The 25746-nt window shown below is 46.9% G+C and overlaps 1 protein-coding gene across 1 annotated transcript; it reads right to left on the reverse strand.

The window, feature by feature from the left end:
- Positions 1 to 2109: 2109 nt before the first annotated feature.
- On the reverse strand, positions 2110 to 18616 carry LOC129212928 (serine protease inhibitor Kazal-type 5-like). The gene is made up of 14 exons (XM_054842157.1): positions 18481 to 18616; positions 17283 to 17308; positions 16095 to 16222; positions 15521 to 15587; positions 13736 to 13863; positions 13504 to 13555; positions 11065 to 11195; positions 10386 to 10467; positions 9808 to 9875; positions 8851 to 8941; positions 6291 to 6418; positions 5861 to 5924; positions 2750 to 2802; positions 2110 to 2323 (listed from the first exon to the last, which is right to left on the reverse strand). Exons 1-13 carry the CDS (start codon positions 18536 to 18538, stop codon positions 2797 to 2799), a joined length of 1029 nt encoding a protein of 342 aa, XP_054698132.1. The 5' UTR covers positions 18539 to 18616; the 3' UTR covers positions 2110 to 2323; positions 2750 to 2796.
- Between the last annotated feature and the right edge of the window lie 7130 nt (positions 18617 to 25746).

Here is a 25746-nt window from a genome sequence, read left to right on the forward strand (position 1 = left end):
ATTGCCAGCTGCAATTTTTGTAGATGGTAATTTCTGCTGGCAGCAGGAGAAATTCAGAAGGTGCTCAAATACTGACAAAGAGGCTACTAGGGCACTGTCTTCATCAGTTCATTGCTTTTGGAGCACAGTTAATGCAAGTTTTATGGGTGATTATTTCAAAACCTAAATACTTGAAATCACTAAAAATCATAATAGCTTTCAAGTGCATTGATTTTCATTTGCAAGAATTTATTTTAAGCCACAAATCGTGCACTGCTTTTATGAAACCATGTAGATGCCCCTGCACATGATTTTAGCTGGAATCAGTGAGCAGACATCATCAGAGAACATTTTTACTGTCTGATAGTCATCCTTCTTGGGCTGCATAAATAACTTTCAAGAATTTACTTGTTTCATCACAACTCAAAGGCAGACAAACTTTTCATCCCCCAAAACAGCTATCCAGGACCAAACTGGTGACTTTTACTCTGCATGACTGTACTTGGTGAGGGGATTTTCCACATAGAAATAAGCAATAATAATTTATTTCTAAATCATAGTGTTTGCTCACATTAAAAATCAGTGTACAAAATATTAACTACCACCTATGTCGGAATCTGCTGATAATAAAATCAGATTTTATTATCATCAGCAGAAATAAAATGTGATGCATGCGTAAGCATTTTGAGAGTTTAAAAATCAATTCTCATTAACTGCAGTAAAAAAAAGGATTTGATAACTTAATTGAAAAAAAAATCTATGGCTTTGGTGGGCGTGAAATTAATTGTTATTAGGTAAAATCCTGCCAAAATCTGAAAGAAAGTCACTCCAGCCTTATCTGCAACAGAAAGTGTTTACAGATCAGGTCACAACTAAAATGGACTCAAACACTGCGTGTGTTCACTCAAGGTCTTCTAGAAATGTCCCGTAATAAAGTTTATACAAATAAAGAACATATTTGCTTTAAGTAACAGCTATAAAAGAAAGTACAGGAAGTGCATGTAACTGCCAGCAGATTTCGGTTAACCCACCACCAGAGTCTCCTGCTTTGCAAATCCCACCCTATTCTCAGATGCATTGCCCCCAACGAGCCAGGGGAGCCCTTCGCTCAAAGATCCAGCTTCGTCTTAAAATAGTTTCAAATTATAAATGAAGTGTCTGTACATCAGTTACATCTCAAGACAACAATACTTATCCTTAAATAGCTTAAGCCATTCAACACCATGGAACTTCTCACTTCATGTCCCCCAGCACCAGGACCCCAAAGGAAGGGCCCCTCCCTGCAGGAGATGGCTCCCGAGATTGGTGCTGGCTCAGCCCATGTGCCCGCAGGGCCTTGTTTGGGGATGGAAGTTCAGGCCAAGGCAGAAGGGTGACCCAGAAGCACATGGTGAAGGTCCATGGGCCACCAAGATGGCTGAGCTTTCTGCTTGGCCAGCACTGCCTTGAGGGTGCCATCAGTGCTTCTGCCCTCTCAGAGAAAGAAATACTGCTAGCCCAATTCACACCTCCAGATCCCGGAGACCTTCCTGGCTGTGCCCCCAACTCCAGCTTTGGTGCAGCAGGACTCAGCACACCATCTAACATGACCAGTCAAGGTGTATCTACTTTCCACAGCTGCTCAAAACAAAGTGGTCTGGGTTTGCCGGTGCCTCAGATGAGGCGGCTGGAAGAGGACACTTACTGCAACAGTTCAACTGCCAGCCCAATATGCAGGGTGCTTTAAAACCAATTGTCCTCTGTGGGTTTCCAATTGTAAACCAATTAAATCTCAAAACAACCCTCTGAGGTAGGTAAATATCTTTTAATGTGAGTTTTACAGACAAGAGAAAAGGGCTGAGGGTTGAAAGGGCAGTGATGTGATTGACCCAAGACCCCACGATGAGTCAGAGAGAACCTGACCCCGGTCCCTCCTCACAAGACCCCAGACCACACTCTTCCTCCTCAGGTTCAACATCTTCACCGGGTATTTACAGCAGCTTCACCAGGTATTTACAGACCCCGGGGGCCTCTGTGCTTGCTTGCTGCTTAAGGGGCACATGATGTAAAGCTGGAGTGGGAACTGGGGTGTCCCTCCCGTGAGGCTTAGTGAAGAAAAGTGACATGAAGCTGCTGAGTTATCTTTATTGTAGAAGCACACTAAGACACAGCGAAGTGGCAGAGACCGCAATGACACACGTGAGGCAGACCTAGGAAGACACCACTGGGTCCCCACAGCCCTTCACCCTCCACCTGAGCAAGGATGAGCCCCATTTGCTGCAGAAGGGGGATGAAGGCAGCTCTGACAGTCCTGGAGACTCGGCAGCTCCCCTGATGCTCGACATCAACTCTTCCTTTACTTGCCCTAGGGAGACAGGGGAGAGAGTTTATTAGTATAGTCCCAGAAGGCAAAGGGACCTGAAAGGACCATGAGGAAACCTCAAAGCTGTGATGCTCTCATGCTCTGGGCCCTCTCTGCAATGGGGGACAGCAACATGCTGCTCTGCCAGCTTCTTCCCTGCTCCACAGGGACAGCTTGGCTGAAAAACCAGAGCTGGTGGAAAAGGAATCGGCAGACTCCACCCACAGCGGGCACTAGAAAGTCCGCACATTCCCATGGGCTCAGCCCCTCCATCCCCTGGCTGCAGCAAGAGGGAAAAGCACACTGCTGAGCCCTTTGCCCCAGCCCTGCAGCCTGCCCGGGCAAGGTTGGACACTCCAAGCCTTGTGAAATGCAGCCTCCAGAGGACAGGCTGGCTGAGAGGGGGTAAATCACTGCCCCTCTCTGTACCTTTGGTCACAGCTGATCCCTGGTGTTTGCTGACCATCTGAACTCCATTACTTCTAGAAAGAAAGAGCAAAAAATAAGTCCATCCCCAAGCATGACCACTGCTGTGGGACACTTGCAGAGCACGAGTATTGGTGTGTGACAGCCCCTCCGGCCAGCTTGGCAGCCACACAGAACCACCGCAGAGCCTGGCACCGGGGCAAGCAGGTTGGGTTGCTGCCAGCCTAGGAAAACAAGACCAATTTCAGCCCAAAGCTAGGTGCTTTCCACTCCTACTACCTAACTGGGAAAGATCCCACTTTTTTTCCTTTTCCTCCTCCTGCCACCTTAAAAAGAAACATGACAAAATAAAGAGTATTGTAAGAAAACCGGGACTTGCCCATTGCAAATCTGGGAGTTATCTGTTTGTTAAGGAACAGATTAAAAAAAAAGGAGAAACTGGATATCCCCTTTTATCCTGACCTATTGAGTAACATGGGCAGACTGGTGACTATCGCATGGGTGATTTGTGGGGAAAAAAAACCTTTGAACAAGCAAAGGAACTGCAAGATACGCAGCATTAAGAGTGAAGTGTACGGGAAAGACCCACAATTAACTCACCCATATGACATAGCACTAGCTTACCAAAAAACAATATCTAAACCCAGGCCTCAGATCTACATTCACCTGCAGTAAAACGGTGTGGGATCAAAGGAATTTGGTTACAGCACAGACCTCCTGGGGAAGGTGGTGAGCCTGGACACCAGCCGGCCTGAGCCCCCAGGGACAGGCTCTCTCTGCAGCAAAGTTTTCCACCACAACAGTGCACAGATACATCCTTTAGTGTCAGATCTCTCTCAAGCCACACTGCTCCCATCCCTTCCTACAAGAATCCCTCCCTGATGGCAATCTGGTCACCAGGCAGGGAGAGTTGCCAGAAACACCTGGAAATCCAGTAGGAGCTCTGCAGGCAGGAGTGGATGGAGACACTGAGCTGCAAAGGGATGAGGCAGCTTGGACACACATTTTGTCAGGCAACCCAGCACCCTCCATGGATAATTTCAAAATACAACTCAAGGAACTATTATACTTTTGGGTAACAACTTCTTATCTTCCTCCAAAGCTTAGAGAGAGGCCTTTGCATTTTCATTTTGCACACTGCAACTGTCTAAAACCATTTCTGATGCCAAAAGCGCTGCTGGAGCTGGTTTCCTCTGGGTTTTAGTAGCATATATTGAGTGCCTGCATCTTCAGTAGAAAGAAGAATTCATTATACTGCAACTGACCATGAATTTCAGTGCTGAAAATAACATTGCTCTGTACATTGTTCATAAGCTTCCAGCTGAGAAATAGGAAAAGTGTTTGATGGACTCAAAAGGTTTTCCAAGGAAATGGGCTTCAATAAATTTCCAATCTGATTCTTCAGGTGATGTAATATACATAAAGAATAAATCACTGTGCGTGGGGGGTTTGGCATTTTTGCCCCAAGGAAAAAGCTTATCACTTTCCTTTTTAATTGCATCCAACTCTCCTTGGAATACTTAACATAGCTACAAGCTGTCTGACTTCCAGTAAGTGGCATATTCCTCTAATTGCAAAGCCTTGAGAGCTTTAACAGCTTGGTAAAACATAAAATAGTAAGGAATTCCAGACCAGCCACAGCTTTGTGGGAATCCTCTCTATTTTTCAGTTGCCATGGTATACCAAATCTCGTCTGTCTTGGGCAGTGTGAGCACAGTCACCAACAGGCTCACATACTGCCTGGTCTCCCTGCACTCCCAGAATATACAAGCCAACAGTGGCTCCATCACACTAAAGGTTGAGACACACAGGCCTCCAGTGATCACAGCAAAATTATTTCTCTCTGCACTACAATTTCTTCAGCTTTAAACAAAGCTGAGAGCACTCTGCTGCTTTACAGAAGAGAGGAAGGCATGTCATGATGGCTATCACACAGAGAAGCTCTTTATTGCCTACAAACACATATTCAGAAGCCAAACTTCCCATCCAAAACTTTACAGAACTACTTTGTCTGATCAATATTTTGGTTGTCTCCAGGTCTGGAGAAGGAACAAGTCTCAGTATTTCCATGGGGATGAATATACAGTTTCTCAAGAGTTCATGACAATACAGAGGACAGTCCTCCCTGGGTGCTACAGGGCATCCGACACATTCAAGAGAAACTGGGAGACCCTGGCTGCAAATCAAAGTGCTGGAGGCTGCTGAGCTTCCACTAGTAGAAAGACAAAGCACAACTGAGAAATATTTAACTCATCTGTTATGTGGGATCACACAAGATGTCAAGGCTCAAGACCTTTCCCAAAAGTATGCCGCTTAGTGAATAATTTTAATTTCACAGCCATCTCCCTGGATATTATTCAGGAAATGAGCCCTTTATGGTTTACGCAGTTGTGGTCTTTCTGGCCTCTTCACCAAAGTCTCAGGAAGAAAGCCAGATGTTTTCCCAGACATGTCACTCCTGCCACATAGCCTAGGTAAAACATGGAGACTATGCTCTGGTTATACATTAAATCCAAGTCTGAACCTGCATTTAAACATCTGGACCACAAGCACCCCACTCCTGATCTCTACGACCCCACCACAGATGCAGTGGCCAGGCCAGCTCCCCAGTACGCACGTGGAGTGAGAAATGGGATGCCACACGCAGCCAAAGAGGCACTTCAGGTGGCCGTTTCCTCCAGCTCTCAGCAACATCTCACCCCAGCATGGCAGGGAGAAGGAGATCAGAGGCTCCAATACCCCTCTTCCCTCCCAGCCTGTGGTACAACCAAGCCATCCCAACCTGCAGGACTCCCCGAGCTGACCCTAACAGTACCAGGGCGTGCTGCACCACGTGGCTGAAGAGCAGCCACAGAGCATGGCTTTAATTAACCCATTAGTTCAGTTAACTTGTTCATTCAATTAACCTGTTAACCTGCCTGCAGGGTCAAGGCACTGACCCCCAAGTATTGCCAAAGAGCACAGCTGGTGACTGACTGCCAACTACTTCTCACTGTTCACTCTCCACCGTGGCTGCCTGGATCAGGCCCCCCCGAGCTGAGACAGTGCCAACAGAGGAGTTTCACAAGGGGAAAAACTGATGTTTCCCCAGCCCAGCCACAGCATGCCGCTTACCACTTCAGGGGCAGGCTTTCGGCATTCACCTCGATAGTTTACCGTGATGTAGTTTGAAGCTCTCCTGCAAAGGGAGGACAAGACATGGCTTATTATTCACTTGCAATGCCACAGCTCTCTGCCATCGGCATGACAGTCCTCTGTGGACTTCTTAATACTTTGATGCTACTTCCAATACGATGGCATTTATTACTCCCCAAACAATCTTATGATCGGGCAGAAAGGGAATAGGGGATTCTGGGAACTTGTGTATCTTAATTAGCTGTCATCAGATTAATCTCAGGCATTTTGATCTATGTTTGCTTAACAGCAAGGCACCAAGGACACACTTGATAGTGAGTCATAATATATCAAAACAAACACTGTGCTGCAAAAGACACTCGGGAATGGTGGATAGCCCTGTATTACTGAAATCTCTCCGCCTACTCACATGGCAGCTGAACACAAGTCACATTCATTTTTGTATGTTTTCCCATCAGTGCCACAGACTGGTTGTGAGGATTTGCTGCAGAAAATCCTTCCACCCTTTACCCCATGCAGAATTCGATCACAGTCCAGCTGAAGAGAGAGAGAAAGAAATCATATTTGGTGCTGGTTCACTTGCAAGATCCTCCTTTACATGACCTAAAAGCACTTACAAACCAAGCGTTGCCATGGGACCCCTCTGCCCTGCAGCATGTCCACACCTCCAGAAAGGCCAGGCTTGAAAACAGATTGTCTCTCTTGTTGGACCAGCCAGCCAAGCTTTTTGGGACAGAGCCCTCCTGGCCCCACTGCCAGGCACAAACCCACTCATCTGATCCACCTCGGCACCTTGGTCCAGGGCAGGTTTATTTCTCTCACCAGGAATCCAAAAGAAGATGAAAACTTCTGCTACCTGTCCCTACTCCTCCTTATCAGGGCTTTGATGTCATTTCATCTCAGAGAATAAAGGTGAAACCCATTGGCCAAAATTAAGGAAAAAGTCTCTACTGCCCGAGGGCAGTGTGACACACACAGCACAACTTCTGACACCCACTGAGTTCAGAGACACAAGCGTATATGAGCAGCTATGACGAATTAGTGTGCCCTCTTGTTTCCTCTCCAGCATGACAACAGGAACATTTAGACACAGCTTTCCTTACAAACCACACGTGGCACAACCAGGACAAACTCACAGCAGAAGTGGCCTTCGGGGACCCCAAAAATCCTCTCGTACTTTGATCTCCACCCTACAAGCACACCGAGGCGGGTGTTTGCAGAGTCACAGCAAATTTCAAATGGCAGAGGTCAGAGATACCACTGCCTGTTCCCTGGCACACACAGAGCCCCTTCCTCAGCCTGGCTGCCCACTTCAGCTCCAGGTGTCGAAAAAGATGGAGAGGAAGGAGTGACTAATGGGTTCCCATCCCCTTCTCCAGGTGCTGCAAAGCATATTGCAACAACTGCAAATGCTGCAATTGGAGGAGAGCTGCAGCTGAGATGGAGAGGACATTTCACCTGCTGTCCCATCTGGAGATGTACCATTTAGCACAAACTGATGGTTTATCAACAGCCCCAAGAAGCAGGAAGCACCACAGGGAAGGGAAGGTTTCGTGCCGGGAGGCACAGGGGGTGCAGTGACATTGAGGTGCTGTCTGTGATAGCACCTGCTGGTTAAATGTCACTTGCTAATTTCATTAATGTGCTGCTTCCTCTCTCATCCAGCTAATTACTAATGACCTAAAGGCAGACAATGCTGACCTTTGCAGTTCACTGCTAGACGCCTTCCTACGCGCCAGGCATTGCTGCCTGCAGTACGACCTCTGTGCCTGCACTACTGCAGGGCAGGCGGCCACCCCACATATCACAGGTCCCGGTAGCCAGTGCCACCACTCCTTTAGCTCTGGGGAAGTGGAGCTGGCTGTGACAAAACCCACAGGTGGCCCTGGAAAGAGGAGAGGAACAGATTTGCTCTCTGAATCACCTCTCATCATTCAGGCTCATCAGCATCCACTCCTCCTCCGGTGCTACCAGGAAATACCACTAAGCCCTGAAGCAGACTGGAGTTATTACGCCTAATGCTTCCTCTGGAATGCATCGGAATTGCTGTACCTGAACCACCGACCAGGATTTTTTTACTCAAACATCCCTTTTCTAAAAGCAGTCAGTGACAGAGGCTTCAGAGAGAGTTAAGGCAGTTTGTAGTAAGGTCCCTCCAGCCCCACAGAAACAAATTGCCTATCCCTTCCAAAATGTTATTTAAATTACTGTATGCAAATTCTGGAGGGATTAAAACATTAAGTCATTTTTTTAACCATCCTAGCTCTTGACAACACCCTGTGACAGTGAGATACACAATTTAGTTACTCTTTTTATGCTAACTTACTTTCTCTTATTAGTTTAATATTTTCCACTTTTAACTTTGTTGAAACGATTGCATTTTTTTTTTTGTGGAGACCAGGGAAAGCAGACACCTCCATCTTTCTCCTGCATACACAATTACGATCTATCACTCAGTGTTTCCTCCTTTAGCACTCCCTCCCCTTGCCAACCTTGCCTTCACCCCCGGTCAGCCCCATCACCCTGCTCCAGCCATGGCCTTTGACTCAGCACTTTCTCAACATGTGGGGGTGGCACTCCTCACCCCACTTTGGCTACGTGTGGGGCAGGCATCCACCCTGACCCCAAGGCCAGCACCCTTGTAGCTGATATACTTCCAAAAGGAGCCAACCCCAGAAGCAAAACTGGTTTAGGAGGGTCCCATCAGGCACATCCAGCCCTGCTCCCCTTCCCTCTGCTTCAGTGCTGGGGGATACGGGGGCTAGCATCAGGGTACAGATGCTTTCATTCATTCAGACCCTTCCAAGGACATGGGGCCAAGTGGGAAGCTTTAGGGTCGCAGCAGGAACAGGAGCAGCTGCTGGGAAAGGAGCTGGCAGGGGCTCAGCACCAGCAGAAGGGCACCCCATGGGAGAGGTCCCCGTTTCTGCCCGTGCAGATGCCATCAGAGATGCAGGAGGTGGGTTTACCAGCTGGTAGGCGTCAGTGTCTCTGTTCTGCGCTTTGTGGCCAAGAGCTGGGTTGCAGTTCCTACCACGCTGAGCCACGTTTCCTTGCGGGCTGGCAGGAAGAGAGAGCAGAAAGGCAGCTCATCACACCTCCCCTCCAGAACAAAGGGAGCATGGTGCAAACCCACCCTCCCCACAGACCCCCACAGCCCTTGGGGAGCTGCTTGCACTATGGCAGCACCCACCCACCAGGAGAGAGAGGGCGAGAAGCCTCCCCAGCCACATACCAACAGGGAGGCAGCCAAAAGCAGGACAAACCTTGCCCTGTGCTCAGCGCAAGTGGATCACCACCCCACAGCTCTGCACCCCTGTGCCTGTTGGCATCATTTGGTGGGTGGGGAGGTGAAGGGACTGCACTAGCCAAAAGCAAGAAATCTCAGAGGATCCCAGCAAAAGCTCTGAAAGAACAGCAACCAAGTCCTGCTTAGGTCCAGCAGCTACAAAAGAAACAGGAGTGCCTGACCAGTGCCCAGGAAAGCATGTGGTGCACCAGGCACTGCCGCCAAGCCAGCAGGTAAGGATCAGCCAGAGCCAGGCAGACATGTGCACCCTGCCCGGACAGAGTTTGCTGGCCAAAGCTGCCTGAGAGGTATTTTGAGCACAGCAATCACTGGTGCTTCGTGCACAACAAAGTCAAGGACAGAAAGGAGCAAGGGTTGCACGAGAAACATGCCCCGTTCTACGCATCTCATCACCAGCTCAACCAGTGGGGAGATGCGATGTACTGAGCACCAAACACTGCAATGTTCAATTTTCCATCCCAGAGCCACTTGTGCACTACTGAACCATTACTGCTCCAACTAGCATCCTAACCACCCTTAGGAAATATCACATAGGTAGAAGGGGGCAGGAGCCAGTGCCAGGGCTTGCATGGGATGGCAGCCTGTCCCCCTGACCACCAAGTGCTGCTTTACTCACCCTCTGTTCGATGAGAATGGACGTCTTTCTTTCGTACCCTGCCACGACCCTGAACCACCGCAGTTCTTCTGCAAAAGAAGGATCACATTCAACAACCAAGCACAAAAAATACTTTTGTACAACCAGAGAGGAAGCAAAGCTAAAGCAGCTCCTGTCCTCCCCACTCCTCCTCCCAGACTCAGGGAATCGCAGAGCTGTTTCTGGAGAAGCAGGTTTGATGCTTGCTACATACAAGCTTTAACACCCACCAAATGTTATCATCTGAGGGCTGACAGGATTGCAGGGAATCTGAACCTGCCCTTTACCTCATACATACCATCAAACCACTGAGAAAGCAAGAGGGGCTGTTCTGCCAGGTCCAAACATGTCCACTTTGTATGCTCACACACAGGTCCATCCCACAAATGAGTAAGGCTTTGTAATACAACCTGCTCCTCCCCCATTGTTAGCTGGCTCAAGCATCCCAAGCACCATAGCCACCCCAGGCTGACCACAGACAGTCCGTAGCCATCAGGATCCCACAGACTCTCACCAGACCATTCCTCTGAGCTCAGGGCAGGCTCTGAGCTCCATCTCACCTGGTTTGTCCTCTCTGAAGTGAGCGGTTTGTTGCGCTGGGCAGTTCCACCAGACTGACCTCCTCTTTGGGCTTCCTTTTTGCTGGAAGAAGGGGAAAGGAGGGAAAGGGAGCACTATGGCAGTGCGAGTGCCACCAGGACCCGGGGCTGCCCTGTAAGCCAGCATCATGCTGTTAGGTACCACCTCCCCATCCACAGTCCCTGTTCCTGGTGGTCCTGTTCCTAATTCCCACCCCTAAGCCTTCTCCCTTCTCCTCACCATTCCCACTGTACGCTACATCCTGGATCCAGGTGGCTGCTTTCATATCAGGGCTGCTTCTGCATATGCTCTATGGGAGTAGAGAGAGAGCATCTGGAAGGCAAAGTACACGTGTGGGAAACTCCTCAGGAGCTGCCCACGCCCGACAGTCCCCTGGAAAAGGGGTTGCTCTCTATGAACCCTGGTTCTCCTCCTCTACTCCACGCTGCTTCTCACCTGCCCCTGGGCCCTCTGTGCTGAAAGGGAAGTGGGAAGAGGGACAATGGCCGGAGCCCTACTGCTGGAGCATCTCTTGGAGGGCCACTGGTATTCAGGACTCTCCCAGGCATCGCTCAGATGCAGCTCCACAGGCAGAAGCTGCGGTTTCACAGCAGTAGGTTTCCCTTTTTGCTGTTGTTGCTCAGAGGAAGCTGTACTCACAACTTCTCAGCGCACATGAGACATTTGTTGGTGTGCTGCTTGCCAGAGGAATCCCGAACAGGGTCATTCTCCCTTGTGCAGGACAGTCGTCCACCAGCTTCAAACTGGGAGCGATACTCACTGCAGTCATCCTGCGGAAGGAGGGCAGTGATTAGGGCACCCTGTCCTCCTTCCCTTATTGATCTGATTCTTAGAAACCTGGGGTTTCCTGCCAGGAAAGCATTGAACCATCACAAATGCATCACAGGAGAACCTGGGTGTGGGCAGAGAGAAGAGGGTGTGCAGTACCAGCCACTTAGTATATAAACAGAGGAGTGAGTCAGAAAAATTATGGGTCCCTCTGCCTGCACAGCACGTGTTGGGAGTTTTCTAGTATGGTCCAACTAATTATTATTCTCCTTGTTGGGCTATCCAAAGCATGCCAGTGATGTGACCGAAACAGTAATGAAGTCCCTCCCACTTCTCCCAACATCCTTAATACACAGCTACAGCCTTTTCCCAGATCGTAGCTCAGATAATTTCATTTACAAAGTGTGTAGTACCCCCAAAACCAACCACACTTCGGGATGTGTCAATCAAGAAGCAGCAGTTAAAACATAAAAGCACAATGTAAACATACTTAATAGTCCATGAGCAGTGGAAGGGTGTTTGGAGAGTGGATGATTAATTTGCTCCCTGTTAAGAACCACCATACAGAAACCATGTTAATTTGCCCCTGTTGTGTAACATGGATGTAAACATTCAGTCCCTCTAATTTTAATTATTTCAGACACTACAATAGGCAATTCCAAACAGCAAGTATAGAGGATAAGTAACTGGATCCCGCTTACCCTTTATTTTTTACAAATAGGTTTTAACACTTGCAATTTTCTGCCCATTTTGCACATAGGAGGGTTTTGGCTAGCTTACATTAAGGTTCTTAGCAGGTCGCTGGCCTCATCCTTTGCTGTGCTCAGAAGTCTCCAGCACCTTGTCCTCTCTGCCAGTGGAGGGTTTCCCCACGATTGTACCCTGCATCCCACCTGGGGCACCTCTGGCTCCTCAGCTTTGTTACCCGTGAAATGCTCAGAGTACAAAGCCCCACATTTCCCTAAAGCCAAACTAGCCATGGGTAGGAGATACATGATCCGGCACAGGATAAGCCTGGATCTGCTGTGGCCAGCAGTCATGTTGCATTGCTCCCATCATAAATAAGTGTCACACCCCACTTCAGAGGGGCTGCCCGAGAGCCTCACTGCTTCTCCGCATCACCAGCACACACTCTCCTCTCCGTGCAGTTCAGGCAACGCTTTCCCTCCCCAGCAAGCCCAGGAAAGCTCTCCCAGCCCCTCTATGCCTCATTCCCTGGGACCAGCCCAGCTCAGGACCCCAATCCTCCACCTCTGAGACAGATCTGCATTCCCCTAATAGTCTCTCTCAAACTGTCTCCCTTTGAACTAGTATTTCTGGAGCTCTTAATTTCCCAACCTCTGCTGCAAAAACCTCGCTGAGTACATCCAAGAGTTGCCTTTTTCATGGCCTGTCGCATCCCTGACCCACTAATAAATGCAGGGCTTTCTTATCCTTTGTCACTTCTAACCGACAAGCAGGAATTCTGGTTAATCACTGACTGTGTGATCTTGCACATTTTATCTTGTTTCTATTACTCCAGGCCTCAGCGCTATCCAATTAGTCCTGAGTGATCTGCTGATCCTCCTCTGCTGATACTGCCTCCCAGCTTTGCCATCAGCAAATTTCACTTATGCTTCCATTTTTTTGTGTCAAAGTCATTAGGAAAAGCACTGAAACAGGATTATCCCCAAGACCGAGGCTTAAAGGGACCACACCAGCCCCCACCATGGCAGAAATTGGAAGGTAAGTGTTGGAAAGGGACTTTTTCCCCCCCTTACAGAGATGCTTTCACCAGGAAAGCATCAGCGCACAGGGGCTGTGGGGTGACAGGGTGAAGGTGGCAAATGGCAGCACCGTGAGAACAAAGTTTCCAACAAGAAAAGCTAAAACTGAGCAATAGGCACATGGAGACAGCACAGGGCTGAGCTCTCCTCCCAGAATACAACAATCTCTTAAGCTTATCAGAGCCCAGACTAGAGTTTTTCACCTAATTTTTCCTTTTAACCAAATTAGCACCCTCAGCAGCACTGGCTTCTCTACCCTTGAGCCGGGTTTCAGGACAGTGCAGCACATCTGGGTTCTTATTCTGATGGGATATGCCTGTCCCTAGATCCACAGGTCAATGGGACAGACTGCAACGTTCAGACACAAGTGGTTCACTTGGGGGATTCAAGAGCAAGAACAAGAAATAAAGAGGAAAAGGAAAGTGGATCTCAAAATTAAATCAGTAGAGACAGAGCAATTGAGTAGAATAATGTTGCCTTTTCTCTATCTTGGGTGAAAATCCAATAAAGTTTTATATTGACCTGCCTAATACTTTAATCTCACCTTATCTTTTCCTTGTCTGTTTTTAGATAACTTCCGCTCATTCTCCCTTTTGCTGGAAGAGAAGCAAGATGAGAAAGTGAATACCACAGTGCTCCAGGGAGCGAGACATTTTCCCTGCCATCGGCTGCACAAGGGGGAGCGATCCCATCCACTGGCGCCAGCAGCCAGGTCTCTCCAGCAGCCACTTTCTCAGTCTAACAGAAAAAGCTTTTTTTTTTTTCTTTCTACTCACAACTTCTCTGCACACATGATGCACTTATTGCTGTGTTGCTTCCCGGAGGAATCCCGGACAGGGTCATTTTCTCGGGTGCAGGAAAGTTTTCCTTGCTTGAACAGATCCCGAAACTCTCGGCAGTCATCCTGCGGAAGTGCCAAAAACACGGGTTGGCACAGATATGCTGACAGAGGGACGCATCTCCCACAAATCCACAAAGGATTATCCACCCAATGAATTACATTTCAAACACTATTTTGTTTCCTTGAGGTGTAGCTCAGTGGAAAACCATAGTTAGTCTGATGTGTGCTCTTAAACTATAGCACACACCATAAGTAAATCCACATGTTTAGATGAGCACATTTGTCTTTTGCATCCAGTGTAGTCTTATTTCTAATAGATAACAAGCAAGATCCTATCCGAAGGGCCTAGGTTCCGCTCTAAGTACAAAAGCAATAATTTCTTAGTGAATTTTGAATGAGGAAGTCAGTTTTCCCATCCCTCATGAGTGAGCACACTACCGAGAATTTTAAAATCCGTGCACAGTAAAAAGATGAAGCTGCAGGCATTAAAAAAATCCTTGTACACCTCCTTTCCAGGTATACTGGAGTAAGAGATGGCCATTTTTACCTTCCATTTAATATGATGTTATGCATTAATCGAAGCAAAGCATTCTTTCACAAAATGCAAAACCTACTTAAGCATTTCAATCTGGTCTTTAATTTCCTCTGAACAGTTTTCCTCTGACTTTCAGGACAAGCAAGCAGGTTTGTAGCATAAGAAACACGCTATACGTGAAGCCTTTAGGATCCTTTATGCAGCACTTTTAAGGTTATCTGCCACGTGATCTGCATTTCACACACACACACACACACTGTATAAAGGAGATGGTTTGATAACTCATCCCAGCTCTGCAGATGGGAAGTCAAGCCCAGAAAATTACTTGCCAAAAGCCAGACAGAAAATCTGTGGTTGAACAAAGAAATTCAGTGTAGGTCTCTTCCTGACACTGTAAAACTGTCCTTCTGCCTTCAGGACCACACTTCAGCAAGTCAGGTGTTTAAAAGAGATCTCCCTGCGGACAGCTGTGCTTTACAAAGCCTTTAAATTGCCCAGACACACAAGAGCTGGAAAGCTACACTGCTTAACCAGATAAAAAAAAGAAATAAAACCACTTCAGCCAACACTATCTGATGGAAACCAATTCACTCCTATCTAGAATAAAAACCCAAGGCTCAGAAAGTCAAGTCCCTCCACATAAAGACCTGCTATCTAAAAAAAACAGCTATGGGTAAGAGAAACCAGCCAGGTGCATCAACAAGATAAACAAGGGACAATTAGAGCCAGCCTGCTCCCACACCCTGCCCTAGTCACAGCTCACATGCACCCTCACTGCTATTAATTATTTGTCAGATGCCAATGGTGCGCCTTATAAACAGGCGGGTATCCTCCTTAGCCTATACCGTGTCAGGCACAGACCATACATGCTGTGTCGGTAATTGCCTGATAAGGACTAGATAGCCTGGGAGGAGCCGTGAGGAGTTTGGGGTTCTTTTAGACTCATGGATGGCACAAAGCCTCACACTCCTTCAGACCCTCTCACCAAGGTGGAGCGCGTTTGCCCTGCTGCCATTGCAGGAGCATTGCTGGGCCCTTCCCCATCGGCCAAGCCGGCGTTTCCCACACCGCAGACAAGGAAACGCACTCGGCAAGTGGGTCAGAGGCAGAAGACGCAACATCACCGCATCATCCTGCTCCCGGCGTGCCGATAAAACTGGCTTCGGTAGCGATGTTTCACCTCACCTCTCCCAAGGAGTTCACATTCCTGTTCGCCTCTCCACCACTCCCTTTGTTTTTTGAATCTCTTTCCCTGCAAGAAAGGGAAGTGTGAGTGACAGAGCAGCGTACAGTCCTCGGACGTAAAACTGAAATAGCTAGTGATTAAAGGCCAGTCCTGCCAACCCCACCTCCCCGTTGCGCAAGGCGGTGGGGCAGACCAGCACTGGGCTCTGGCTCAGTGAGACATGCTTGGGGTATTTAGCATCTCTGCACTGGGGGCATTTTGCCATCCTTTCTCTCTGCTAACATCCAGGTGTTTCCTCTGTCTATGGAAACAAGAAACTAAATCCACATGTGTTTTCACCCTGGATTTGCTCCTCACACCCTGTGGTGTGTGTCCCCGGTGTGATGAGCTGGAAAGCACTACCGGGTTCACGGGTGTGCTGAAGAGCTACAGACTGGTCTGTCTGGCCCAGTACTACAATTTTACACCTCAGAGTGAGACAGAGCATCCCGAGAGCAGGCTCCTTGCTACAGGAGGGGACATGCTGCGTACGGGCAGGACGGCCGCACAAGCTGGTGGGTGGCCGATACTCACAGCAACCTTTGGCACATCAGGCACTTGTTGAGGTCTGCTTTGCCATCCGGGCTGCTGACGGGCTCCTTGTTGGTGGGACAGGAAAACTTCCCACTGCGCAGAAGTGACCAAATTTTCCTGCACTCATTCTGAAAAGCAGAGGAGGACAGTCAGTGGAAGCTCCCTCAGAGGCCATTGAGATCCTGAGAACAGTTCATTCACATATGAGCTTTTTGGGGTGGGCTACAGGCTCTCGACAGCAATAGTTTGTTCACCCCAGGCCTGGGGCTACCACACTCCCCATCCCTCACCACACACCACGTATGGTACAGGCTGCACCCAGAGCCCTGCTCATGGCTCCTGAGGCAGAAAAGGCAACGAGAAAGTTCAAAACCTGTTGCAAGGCCATTATACATGGGAAAAGGAATACATATTTAATTTGCATAGAGCTGCAAATTGCTACTCGCTGCAGGGGACGACTCTATGTTATAAAGTTAGTCAAGAGCGGAAAATATAGCCCTAGAAGTGCCAGTAGGGTGCAAGAGTAATGAATCGACCAGAGTGACTGAAGAGCGATTCAGGTGCAAGACTGAAGCACAGAAAAACACAATCCTCTCAGGAAGCGGAGCAGTAATATCGTGTAATGCTGCATCAACCAATTGCCTCTTCTGCTGGGCAACTGAAATGCAGACTAGGGAGAATCAATGAACCATTTAGTTATTTTTGACTGCTACGTTTTCCAAAATGGTCTTTACTGAGGAGAGACGAGCTTGTTTGATTAAAACATGAATGGAGCTGACTTCTCAGTCATTGAATCAAATAATTTTCTGAGAGTCAAAGGACTTGCCTTAATTCTTTTAATTATCAAACTCAGGAATTATCAGAATCAGGGGTTTCTGCTGGGTCAGAAGCAAAATTCTGAAATATCATTAGAAATATAATTCATGCCATTTCCTAACTTCATCTAATGAGATTTCCAGCCCAGAGCTGTTTGGATACATGCTCAGCACAGTGCACCAAACATACACTGTCAGCTAGAGCCATTGCCATATTACAAAAGTATTGTAATGGAGAAATTCACTGCTTTTTCCACAACTGAAAAAGCATTATATCTAAGTATAGTCCATCTAAATGACTGCTCAGAGCATGCATTAAGCAGTATAGTTGACAAAACAAAAGGAGAATCAGAATAGAAAAGGTTGGACTTGCCTTAATCGAAGCTTGGCTGGCAACATCTGCAACAGAAAACCCAACAATGAAACCATACAAAATCTTTGAAGGGAAATTTTAAATCAAAAGCATTTAATTAAAATACTTGATGCAGTTTCCTAATCCACCCAAATACCTCTAGATAAAAGCTAATCCAATGCATTATTGTACACTGATAGAAAGGACTGGGCATTCAGAGACTTTCTGGAACATTGCACTGTTTGTCATTCAAATGCAAAAGCACATCCATTTTCTTTGCATCTTTGTGCCCTCCTTTACTGTGCTACTTTTCTCAGTCTTAAAATCCAAGTTCCAAGGATGATTCAGTAACTGTTTCTCTATTATTCTACCCCACAGCCTTGGTAGTGTTATCAACCTTACCCAAATGTCTTTTACTTTCTTCAACTTCAGTTAGAATTGGGGTACCAGAGCTAGCCCATAATAGTATTGTTTGTCCAAACCTTCAAATTCCTTTCCAAGGCCCATTCCATTTGCAGTACTTCACATAAATTACCAAATTAATGAGTCACCAGGTGGATAGCTGATATACATTTCTTTCTACTTAATCCCTTAGAGCTGATATAATACATATTTCATCCTTTTCTGTTACATCATCAGTAGTGTCACAGGGAACCATCAAGAAATCCTCCATTAGCTCTTTCTCAAAAGAAAGAAGCAGTAAAGTGAAATATCACTGCAACAAGCCTAAACTCCTGCCAAAGTCTCTCTACTATAGCCATACAAAAATGCATTCCTTAGTAAAGAGTGTTGACAACAAATCCCCGTTTTTCTGAATTTACCAAAAAATGTATTACACTTTTGTTCAAAGTTAAGCTTTTTTTTTTTTTTTTAACACAAGAATTCAGTCTGGCTAGAAATTTGTATTTCTCCACTTAGACAGTTGGGGATTTTTTTTTGTTTGTTTGTTCTTAAACTGTTAACTCTACTAAAAATAGATACTTTCACCTTCAGCGTAACATCACCATTTTCACATGTGAGAGAAAAAGCCATTATCAAGAATGTGTTATATTAATACAAATAGTACAGTTAAAAAATGATGGCCTTCTGGTTATGCCACTATGCTTTTTAAAGAACAAGGGCTCTCTAATCCTCTGTCTCACTGCCTTTACGGGAGCTCCCAGGCCATGTCCTCTGCCAGTCCCAAACTTCCGCACAGAGAACATCAGAAGTTACTAACCTGAGAAGAAGCAGAAAAATGCCAGAGCAAGGACCACCGAGGCACCTTCTATTTTCATGGTGAGGGTGGCAGCTGTTTGCTTACGTTGACTCTATTAGTGCATTGCTCAATGAAACCCAAAGAAAGGGCTCAGGTCAGATCAGGTATATATAGATGACCAGATTCTCCGCCTTCATTATGACATAATCTTCCCAAGAACCATCATTAGCTGCAAAAACCAGTCTGATGACAGTAGCTCTAAATTCTAATGATCCTATTAACACAATTAATTTCCATAAGGATGGGACATATTTGAGTCACTCCCTGTATTTTGTTAAGGTAAGAAAATTATAAATGGATCATTTCAATTTCCACACACAGACAGAGGAATTCTTGCTATCTTTAGAGTGGTTCATAAGACAGAGGTACCCCAGTCAACACACCCCTAGTACCCTTCAGATCTCAAAGTAGCTGAAAGGGTTTTATTTTAATAACTTGGCTACAGCAGAGACAACAGGAGGGCTAGGTCACTGAAGACCTCTGGAAGTCAGTCTGCTTTTATTAAAGAACTCCAGTATGAAGCTAAATATTCAGGCAAGGTTGAAAAACATCAAGTTTGAGGCCTTGTTGAAACTCTGAGTTTGTTGCTGTGGTTCTTACTGTACATGAGAAACCCATACTCCTGAATCCTCATCCCTTCCCTGTCCCTCCCTGTTGTCTTCAGAAGAAGCTGCAATGTTATTAGTGAAAACCTTTTCTCAGGCCACATGGAACCCAGCAGACCATATAGATACTTCTCTTCAAGCAGATCCATGCTCACAGGTGTGTTGTTACTGATGCTAAAGGGTCCAGCAAAGTAGCCCTGCTCAGGTCTCTCCCAAAGAAGAGATAAAAATGAAGGTTGTCATCCTGTGCAGCATTTCTCAGGAGACTCAAGAGATGAAAATAAAGATGACATCAAAGTTTTGGAATGTGATTTACATGGGAAGAAGCTGTGTGCCTCGTTCTCCAGTGAAAAAGAGGAGAATTTGGAGAGAAAAGTAATTTACAAGGCTTGAAACAGGTGGATAATGAGAGTCAAGCAGACCAGAGTGATGAGGAGCTTCTGCACAGCTGAAGCCTGCTTGCCCATGCTCAGACACAGGTCAGCACCATCTGAGGAAGGAAGAAAACATACTTCTGCATGATGTACATGTTTGGCCAGACAGGCCAACACAGCTCAGGGATAAACCATTGTAATAAATTGCTGCCACATGTTTCTCAGATCAGAATAGTTGTTAGCATGTACAACTGGAGCCAAAGCCAAGTAAGGAGAGTCCTAATTTGGTGCGTGGTCATCCCTAACATTTCTTTTCAACTCAAAGCAAAATCATATGCAGGTTCACAGTGGAGAGTTTGGAACAGAAAACTGCCTGAGGTCATACAGATGGTTCGTGGCAGATCTGAAGAGCTGTGCGTTGCCCTGAATGAGTTAATTTCTGTATGCATATTCGGGCATGGAATTAGTGGGGAGGCCAACAGGAGGCTAAGAAAACTAACCTGATATAGCATGTCACAGTAAATCCTAGGGAGAGATTGTAAAAGATCCAGAATGGAAAAAGCAAGAAAACGTGTATGGTAGTTTAAAAGTGAATAGAGCCAAAACTCTGTTTGAAGGACAAAACCAAAAGACATTCATTGTTACTGAGGTGTCTCCCCATGAGTCAGTCATGAGGTGGTAGGGTCTGGGGAGGTGCATTTTTAAATGGGTTTTGTTTTTAAAATTTTCTTTTCCTCCAAAAGTTCTATTCCTACAGAGAAGTGAAACAATTCCCCAATTTAAGACAGCTGGCTGACCACCCTGTTCCTGAAGGAAGTAGAGTGGGCACCAGACCTGGTCAGACTGGCCAGGTGAGAGCAGGTCCCAGCCTGGCAGTGTAGACAGAGCCAAGGAAGAGGAGAGACCAACCCAGGTCCTGACCCCAGCCAGGCCCTATGACCACCGCATCTCTCCCATCTGCAGCACCCTGTCCGCCACACCAACATGTGGGAGAAGATCAGAATGGGCCAAACACACTTTGATACCAAAACCAGAACCATGTTCAGTACCAAGTCTCAAAAGAAAAAAAAAAGAATTTCCCTTCCAATTACCACTGCATAACTACAGCCTCCTAAAAAAACAACAATGGTATGAAATGTGATGTCAGGGGATGGGGAGAACCCTGTAAAGCCCTGTGGTTTGAAGGATTTGTTCCTGTGTGCTGGACTTACAAAAGGAAACCTGAGCAGAATAATGAGGGATGACAGCAAGAGTGTGTTAAACATAAACCTTGCCTGACTCATTTGATTGCCTTTATTGATGGATTTACACAATAAAGTCTCAATCCTGTACTGGAATCCAGACAGCCCATTAATTTCCATAGGAGTTTGTACTGTAGGATCAGATCTGTAGGAGAGATGATCCTGATGCTCTAGTGATGGTTTAGTACAGCACCTTGCTAATCATAATTTTAAAATTATGCCAAACAGCTGAAGAACAATATGCCACTCAGAAAAGCAGCTGAGGGCAAGAAAAGATATTAGAGACCCTTTTGTTCATGTCTGAGTTAAAGTTTTGGAAAAGTAAACAGCATATAATGATGCTATGCCTGGTAGGACAGCTCTCATTGGGTCCCTTTTCTACCGCATTCTGCTAGAAAAACAGGAAACAGGATAAAAATAATCATAGAGGAGCAACTAGGAAAATGCAGGGGGAAATGGGAACATAACATGAGATGTAGGCAAACTCTTGTCAGGTGGGACTCCAAGAGGTTGCGAGGAGTCCTAGGAACAAAGTCCTACAGCCACCAAGCTGGGCCAGCACCATGGTGGGCAGGACACAGCCACAGGGGACATTCACCTCTTCCCTCTTCAGGGTCCCAAGGAGAAGGGACCCTAATAAGCAGCCAAATTATTCACACCCCCAATTAGTGATGAACATGCTTACACTCCCCTTCCTATGATAATTCTCCCATTTTCTGATGTTCCCACATTTCACTCCTTCACAGGCTGTGCCTGCACAGGAATGTATCTATAGATACATAAAAATAATTGAGATGCCTTCTCCACTCAGAAAATTGTTTTTCTTCCCTCTAGTGACATGGCACTTTTGCAGATGGGATCACCTCTTTTCTAATGGCTTTAGCAACACCTAGGGATGTTTTTGTCAAGGGAAAGATTCCTGGCAGTATAACTGGTGGGGTTGGGGTTTTTTTGGCTGGGGTTTTGTTGGGGGTTTTTGGGGGTTTTTTTGAACCATCTCTGCTTTGGGAGCTTTTTATTGTTTGAATGCCAGTCTCCAGCCCAAGCAGCTGAGGGTGACCTCAATGCTTGAGAGCACGTGCCGCGCAGCCCCAATTCTTAACCCAGTGAAAGGCACAGTTTTGGGTCAGGTCTCCAAAGCCACCACAGCAGGACAAAATGAGCCCTGATAAGGATCTGCAGCCCATGTTTCACCTACTTTGGCACAGCTGCCAGAGACAGTCCTCTTCACAGCACTGTTTGCCCTTTTTTTTTCTTCCCCACTGGAAAACTCACATCTCTGCAATCAGTGCTGTGACTTCAATATAATCGACATGACTCTCAGCAAAGGGGACTTTACCCAATGTCACTGCTGGGTCCTTAGACCAGCCTCAAAAAGCAACACATGCTTGTGTGTGCTGCCAGCACTGCTCACTGTTCCTCCTGAGGGCCAGCCAAGCTCACACCACCACAACCTTCACAGCCTCACAGGTCCCAGCACACGCTCTCAGGTGGTTTGTGCTCTGCTATCTCTCCAAGTGCCCTGTTCACACCAGCACAGGCAGCCTTCAAGACTAGGTCCCATCACCTTCTTCCAGGGAAGTGAACTCCTTCAGACCCAGTGGAAGGTAACATGAGTGAGAAAACTAGATCCCACATACTTCTAATAAAACTACAGACATGCTGATATTCCCACCACCGTTGTCCTTTTCTGTCTTGATTGACACACTTTTTACCTCCCTGCCATCTCTCTTCCCCCTCAGAGGAACTCCATCAGCACTACTGCTTAACACTTAATTTCTCTGAAATATTGAAACTTCTTTCTTTTCCAACCCACCACTACACCCCCTCACAACCCAGAGATACTCAGGGCTGAAAGAGAAGAGGTATAGTTGATTGGCATATTTAACAAAGGAAACCCAGAGTAGATGGGTTTTTTCTTCATAGCCAAAGCAGAGAGTCCAGAGCTCTCAACTTCAGTGTTTCATGTGTTACGCCTCCAAATGAAACATTTCAAAATGCAGGGACTTCAAAGACACTTACTGATTTTTAATCAGACTCTCAGTATTATTAACACTTTAGGTTCAGAGCAAGCAGTCCCTTGCAGCTCACTTTGGGCTCACCTGCAGCTGTCAAATAAGAAATATCAAGGGAAGATTATTGTGCTGCCACGCTAATGTTGCAAGCTAACATAACCTTTTGGGCTGCATCTGCATACGCGATGCCCACAGACAGGGTCTGTTCTGCACATCTTGCCTAGAGCTTTGGAAAAGGACTCACCTCTGCCAGCAACCACCACGTCAAGATGGCTCCCTGCCCCTCAGAGACACTGAGTTATGCACCCACTCTGGGCTAGACTCTGCTGCAAGAAGAGCTACAAGTCTCACCCATCTCCTCAGCACAGCCTGGGAGGCACTTCATCTGCACACATCCCATGCAAGAACAAGGTTTATGACACTGGACAAAGCTCTTCTGCGTGCATGCACTCCTGTGACCAAAACCCAGTTGCTGATCAGCCAACAAGCCAGTCAGCCCAAGCTAATGGGTTTGAGTTTCTGGACTGCAATAGCCACATGTCTCAGAGCTCCCCTGTTCATACCTACTGCTGCTGCAGCTCTCAGGTGAGTGCTGCCCAGATCTCTGGGGATCAAACAGCATTCTTTTTCCTCACTGAATGGACAAAATTTCAAACATGGAAGAGACCAGCGAAGAGTATATGCTCATACACCTCTTGGAGCAACCTGAAAATCACACTGTTACTGTAGGTACCCAAAGTCTACACCACAGTCCTTTTCCTTCAGCCAGGATGAACTTCCTGACACCAAAGCAGAGCTCCACCAGTCTGACCCAGTGAAGAGTCTTTCCCAAGTGGCTGCTCATTTCCCACCCGTGTTGGGTATGCAACCCAGCTCAGCAGCACAGCAGCTGACTCTCCACACCACCTGGCTGCATCACTGCACACGCAGCAGTGGAGAGCGTTAACTCCGAGCATCCTGGGGCACTATTCCCTTTCTGCTGGCTCACCAAGGAGAGTGAGCTGCTAGAGGCCAGCAGAGGAATGACGGGAATTTCCTGATTTCATCTACCTCTAAGAATCAGGTGCACATCAAGTCCCACGTACCCTAGAGCACATGGAGCCTCAGCAAAAGTCTTTCCCGAAACATGTCCAGTGCATGGCAACAAGCTTTACTGAAAAATAAAACACACAAAAACCCCACCTATGTCAAGGGGACTCACTGCTTCAAAAGGAAAGAGTGTGGGTAAACTTGATTTGGATCAGTTACTTTGCAAATCTCTGCACCGAGAGCATCTAACAACTTCCCCTAAATCCAGCATCTACTGCATCCTCCTCTGGTCCCAGCATCTCGTGGGATGCTTTTCTCTGTCGCCAGGTTTCCTTCCCTGCCCAAATCCACCTTTCAGCTCTGATCTAAAAGTCACAAAAAGCATCGTGGGTTATGATTTGTCCTACATGCCATTTGTACGCTCTCTGGCACAGAAAGGTCCTGGGCCTCCTTGTCACATCTGCAATGCAATGGCATCAGTTTCCAGCACTCTGTGCTTGAAGCAGAGCATGTGCCTCATCTTTGCAACCCTTCCCAGGCCATGAGCCACCATGACATGTGTCTGACTGTCCCAGACAGGCTTTTGCCACTGCTGACTTAGCTTGACAGTGCCAGGGAGGAGGGGGAAATGAATCAGGAAGTGAGCAACAGCAAGAGGTGTATGTCCAAAAGGCAGGGATGAGGCCAACTTTGGAAGATCACAATAATAGCGTGTAACACATGCCATCTTCAAAGGACTAATGAATCCCTACAAGGTTCCCCTGTTATTATTTGCATTTCACAGTGGGTACATTAAGATGCAGAATGCTGCATTATCCTCTGGGTCACACCTATTTCAGTCTATTCATCCCTGGTCTTATATTGGAACTCATCCCTGTGATGCGAGAGATCCTCCCACAAGTCAAAACAACAATGCTATCTCTCAGGTAGGCTTGGTATAGGAACCACTAGTATCATCTATGGTCTGGCTTGCATGGCACACCAGACTGACTGGTCCTATTGATGTCTCCTAGCCTTGAAAATTGATTTATCAATTTTTCTTCCCACTCATCTGGTTGAAGGGTAGAAGCAGCTCTGGCTTATTGCTGGATTGGATTTTTTTTAAATATATTTATCTTTTTCTGTACATGAAATACAAGACAGAGGAATCCAGGAGAGAGATGCATCCAAGTGTCTAACACCATCCAGCCTCATTCCACCCAGAGATCTCAGCCTGGCCTGTGGAAAGGTCCCACTTTCCAGCCAGGAGCCTCCCCACAGCTCAATAACTTTTGTTCACAGAAGAATGAAGCTGCCCTGGGAAACTGCGCTTGCTGGGAAAGCAAAGCTGCTCCCCATGCTATAACCAATGCCATGTGGGGTTGGGGATGCTGGAACCAGTCTCTGCATTCAGAGGGAGATCCAGCATTGAAGCAATGAGCTTTCCCCACTGACTCTGGGGAAACAGCCTGCCATTCCTACTGTCAACGCTCTCCAGGGTGGTATTTGCTCATTAAAAATTGTTACGCTGGAGATGGTGGGAGTTGGGTTTTGATCTACAAGGCCTCAGCAAGTAACATCTGCAGAGTGAAAGGATTTCCCATGGCAAAGCACCACGCATCCTGCAGAGCTGTGAAGGACTTGCAACTTCAGAAGGCCACCAAGATCTATGCTTTGATGGGCCTTACCAGAGCTAGCTGATTTCATGGCCGTTAACAGTATTTGTAGCTTAGATAAGGGTAATCAAAATCTCATCATTCAGGGCGTAAACTGATCGCCTGCAGGGGTTAGAAAGGAATTTTACTTCATGTGCAGCATTGCATAACCGCCCAGATTCATTGTGGGTATTTTCCAGCCTCTGCTGAGCACCAGGCATGGGCCACAGCTACAAGTGAACCATGGCACCACCGACTAAAAGCCAGTGTCATCGTGCAAAAAACCAAACACAGACCCATTGTTTGGGAACAAAGTAGAAATTTTTCTG

This window comes from Grus americana, chromosome 14 (genome assembly GCF_028858705.1).
Source record: "Grus americana isolate bGruAme1 chromosome 14, bGruAme1.mat, whole genome shotgun sequence".
Taxonomy (NCBI): Eukaryota; Metazoa; Chordata; class Aves; order Gruiformes; family Gruidae; genus Grus; species Grus americana.

Bases quoted from the DNA above. Each gene is read 5' to 3' on its own strand.
- LOC129212928 (XM_054842157.1), bottom strand. From the start codon at position 18,538: ATGAAAATAGAAGGTGCCTCGGTGGTCCTTGCTCTGGCATTTTTCTGC. The intron at 6,419-8,850 runs GTAAACCCACCT...CTCTCTCTTCAG, and splicing joins ACACTGACGCCTACCAGCTG to CTGGACTGTGATCGAATTCT. The intron at 5,925-6,290 runs GTGAGTAGGCGG...CTCCCTTTGCAG, and splicing joins GACTTGTGTTCAGCTGCCAT to GAGAGCTTCAAACTACATCA.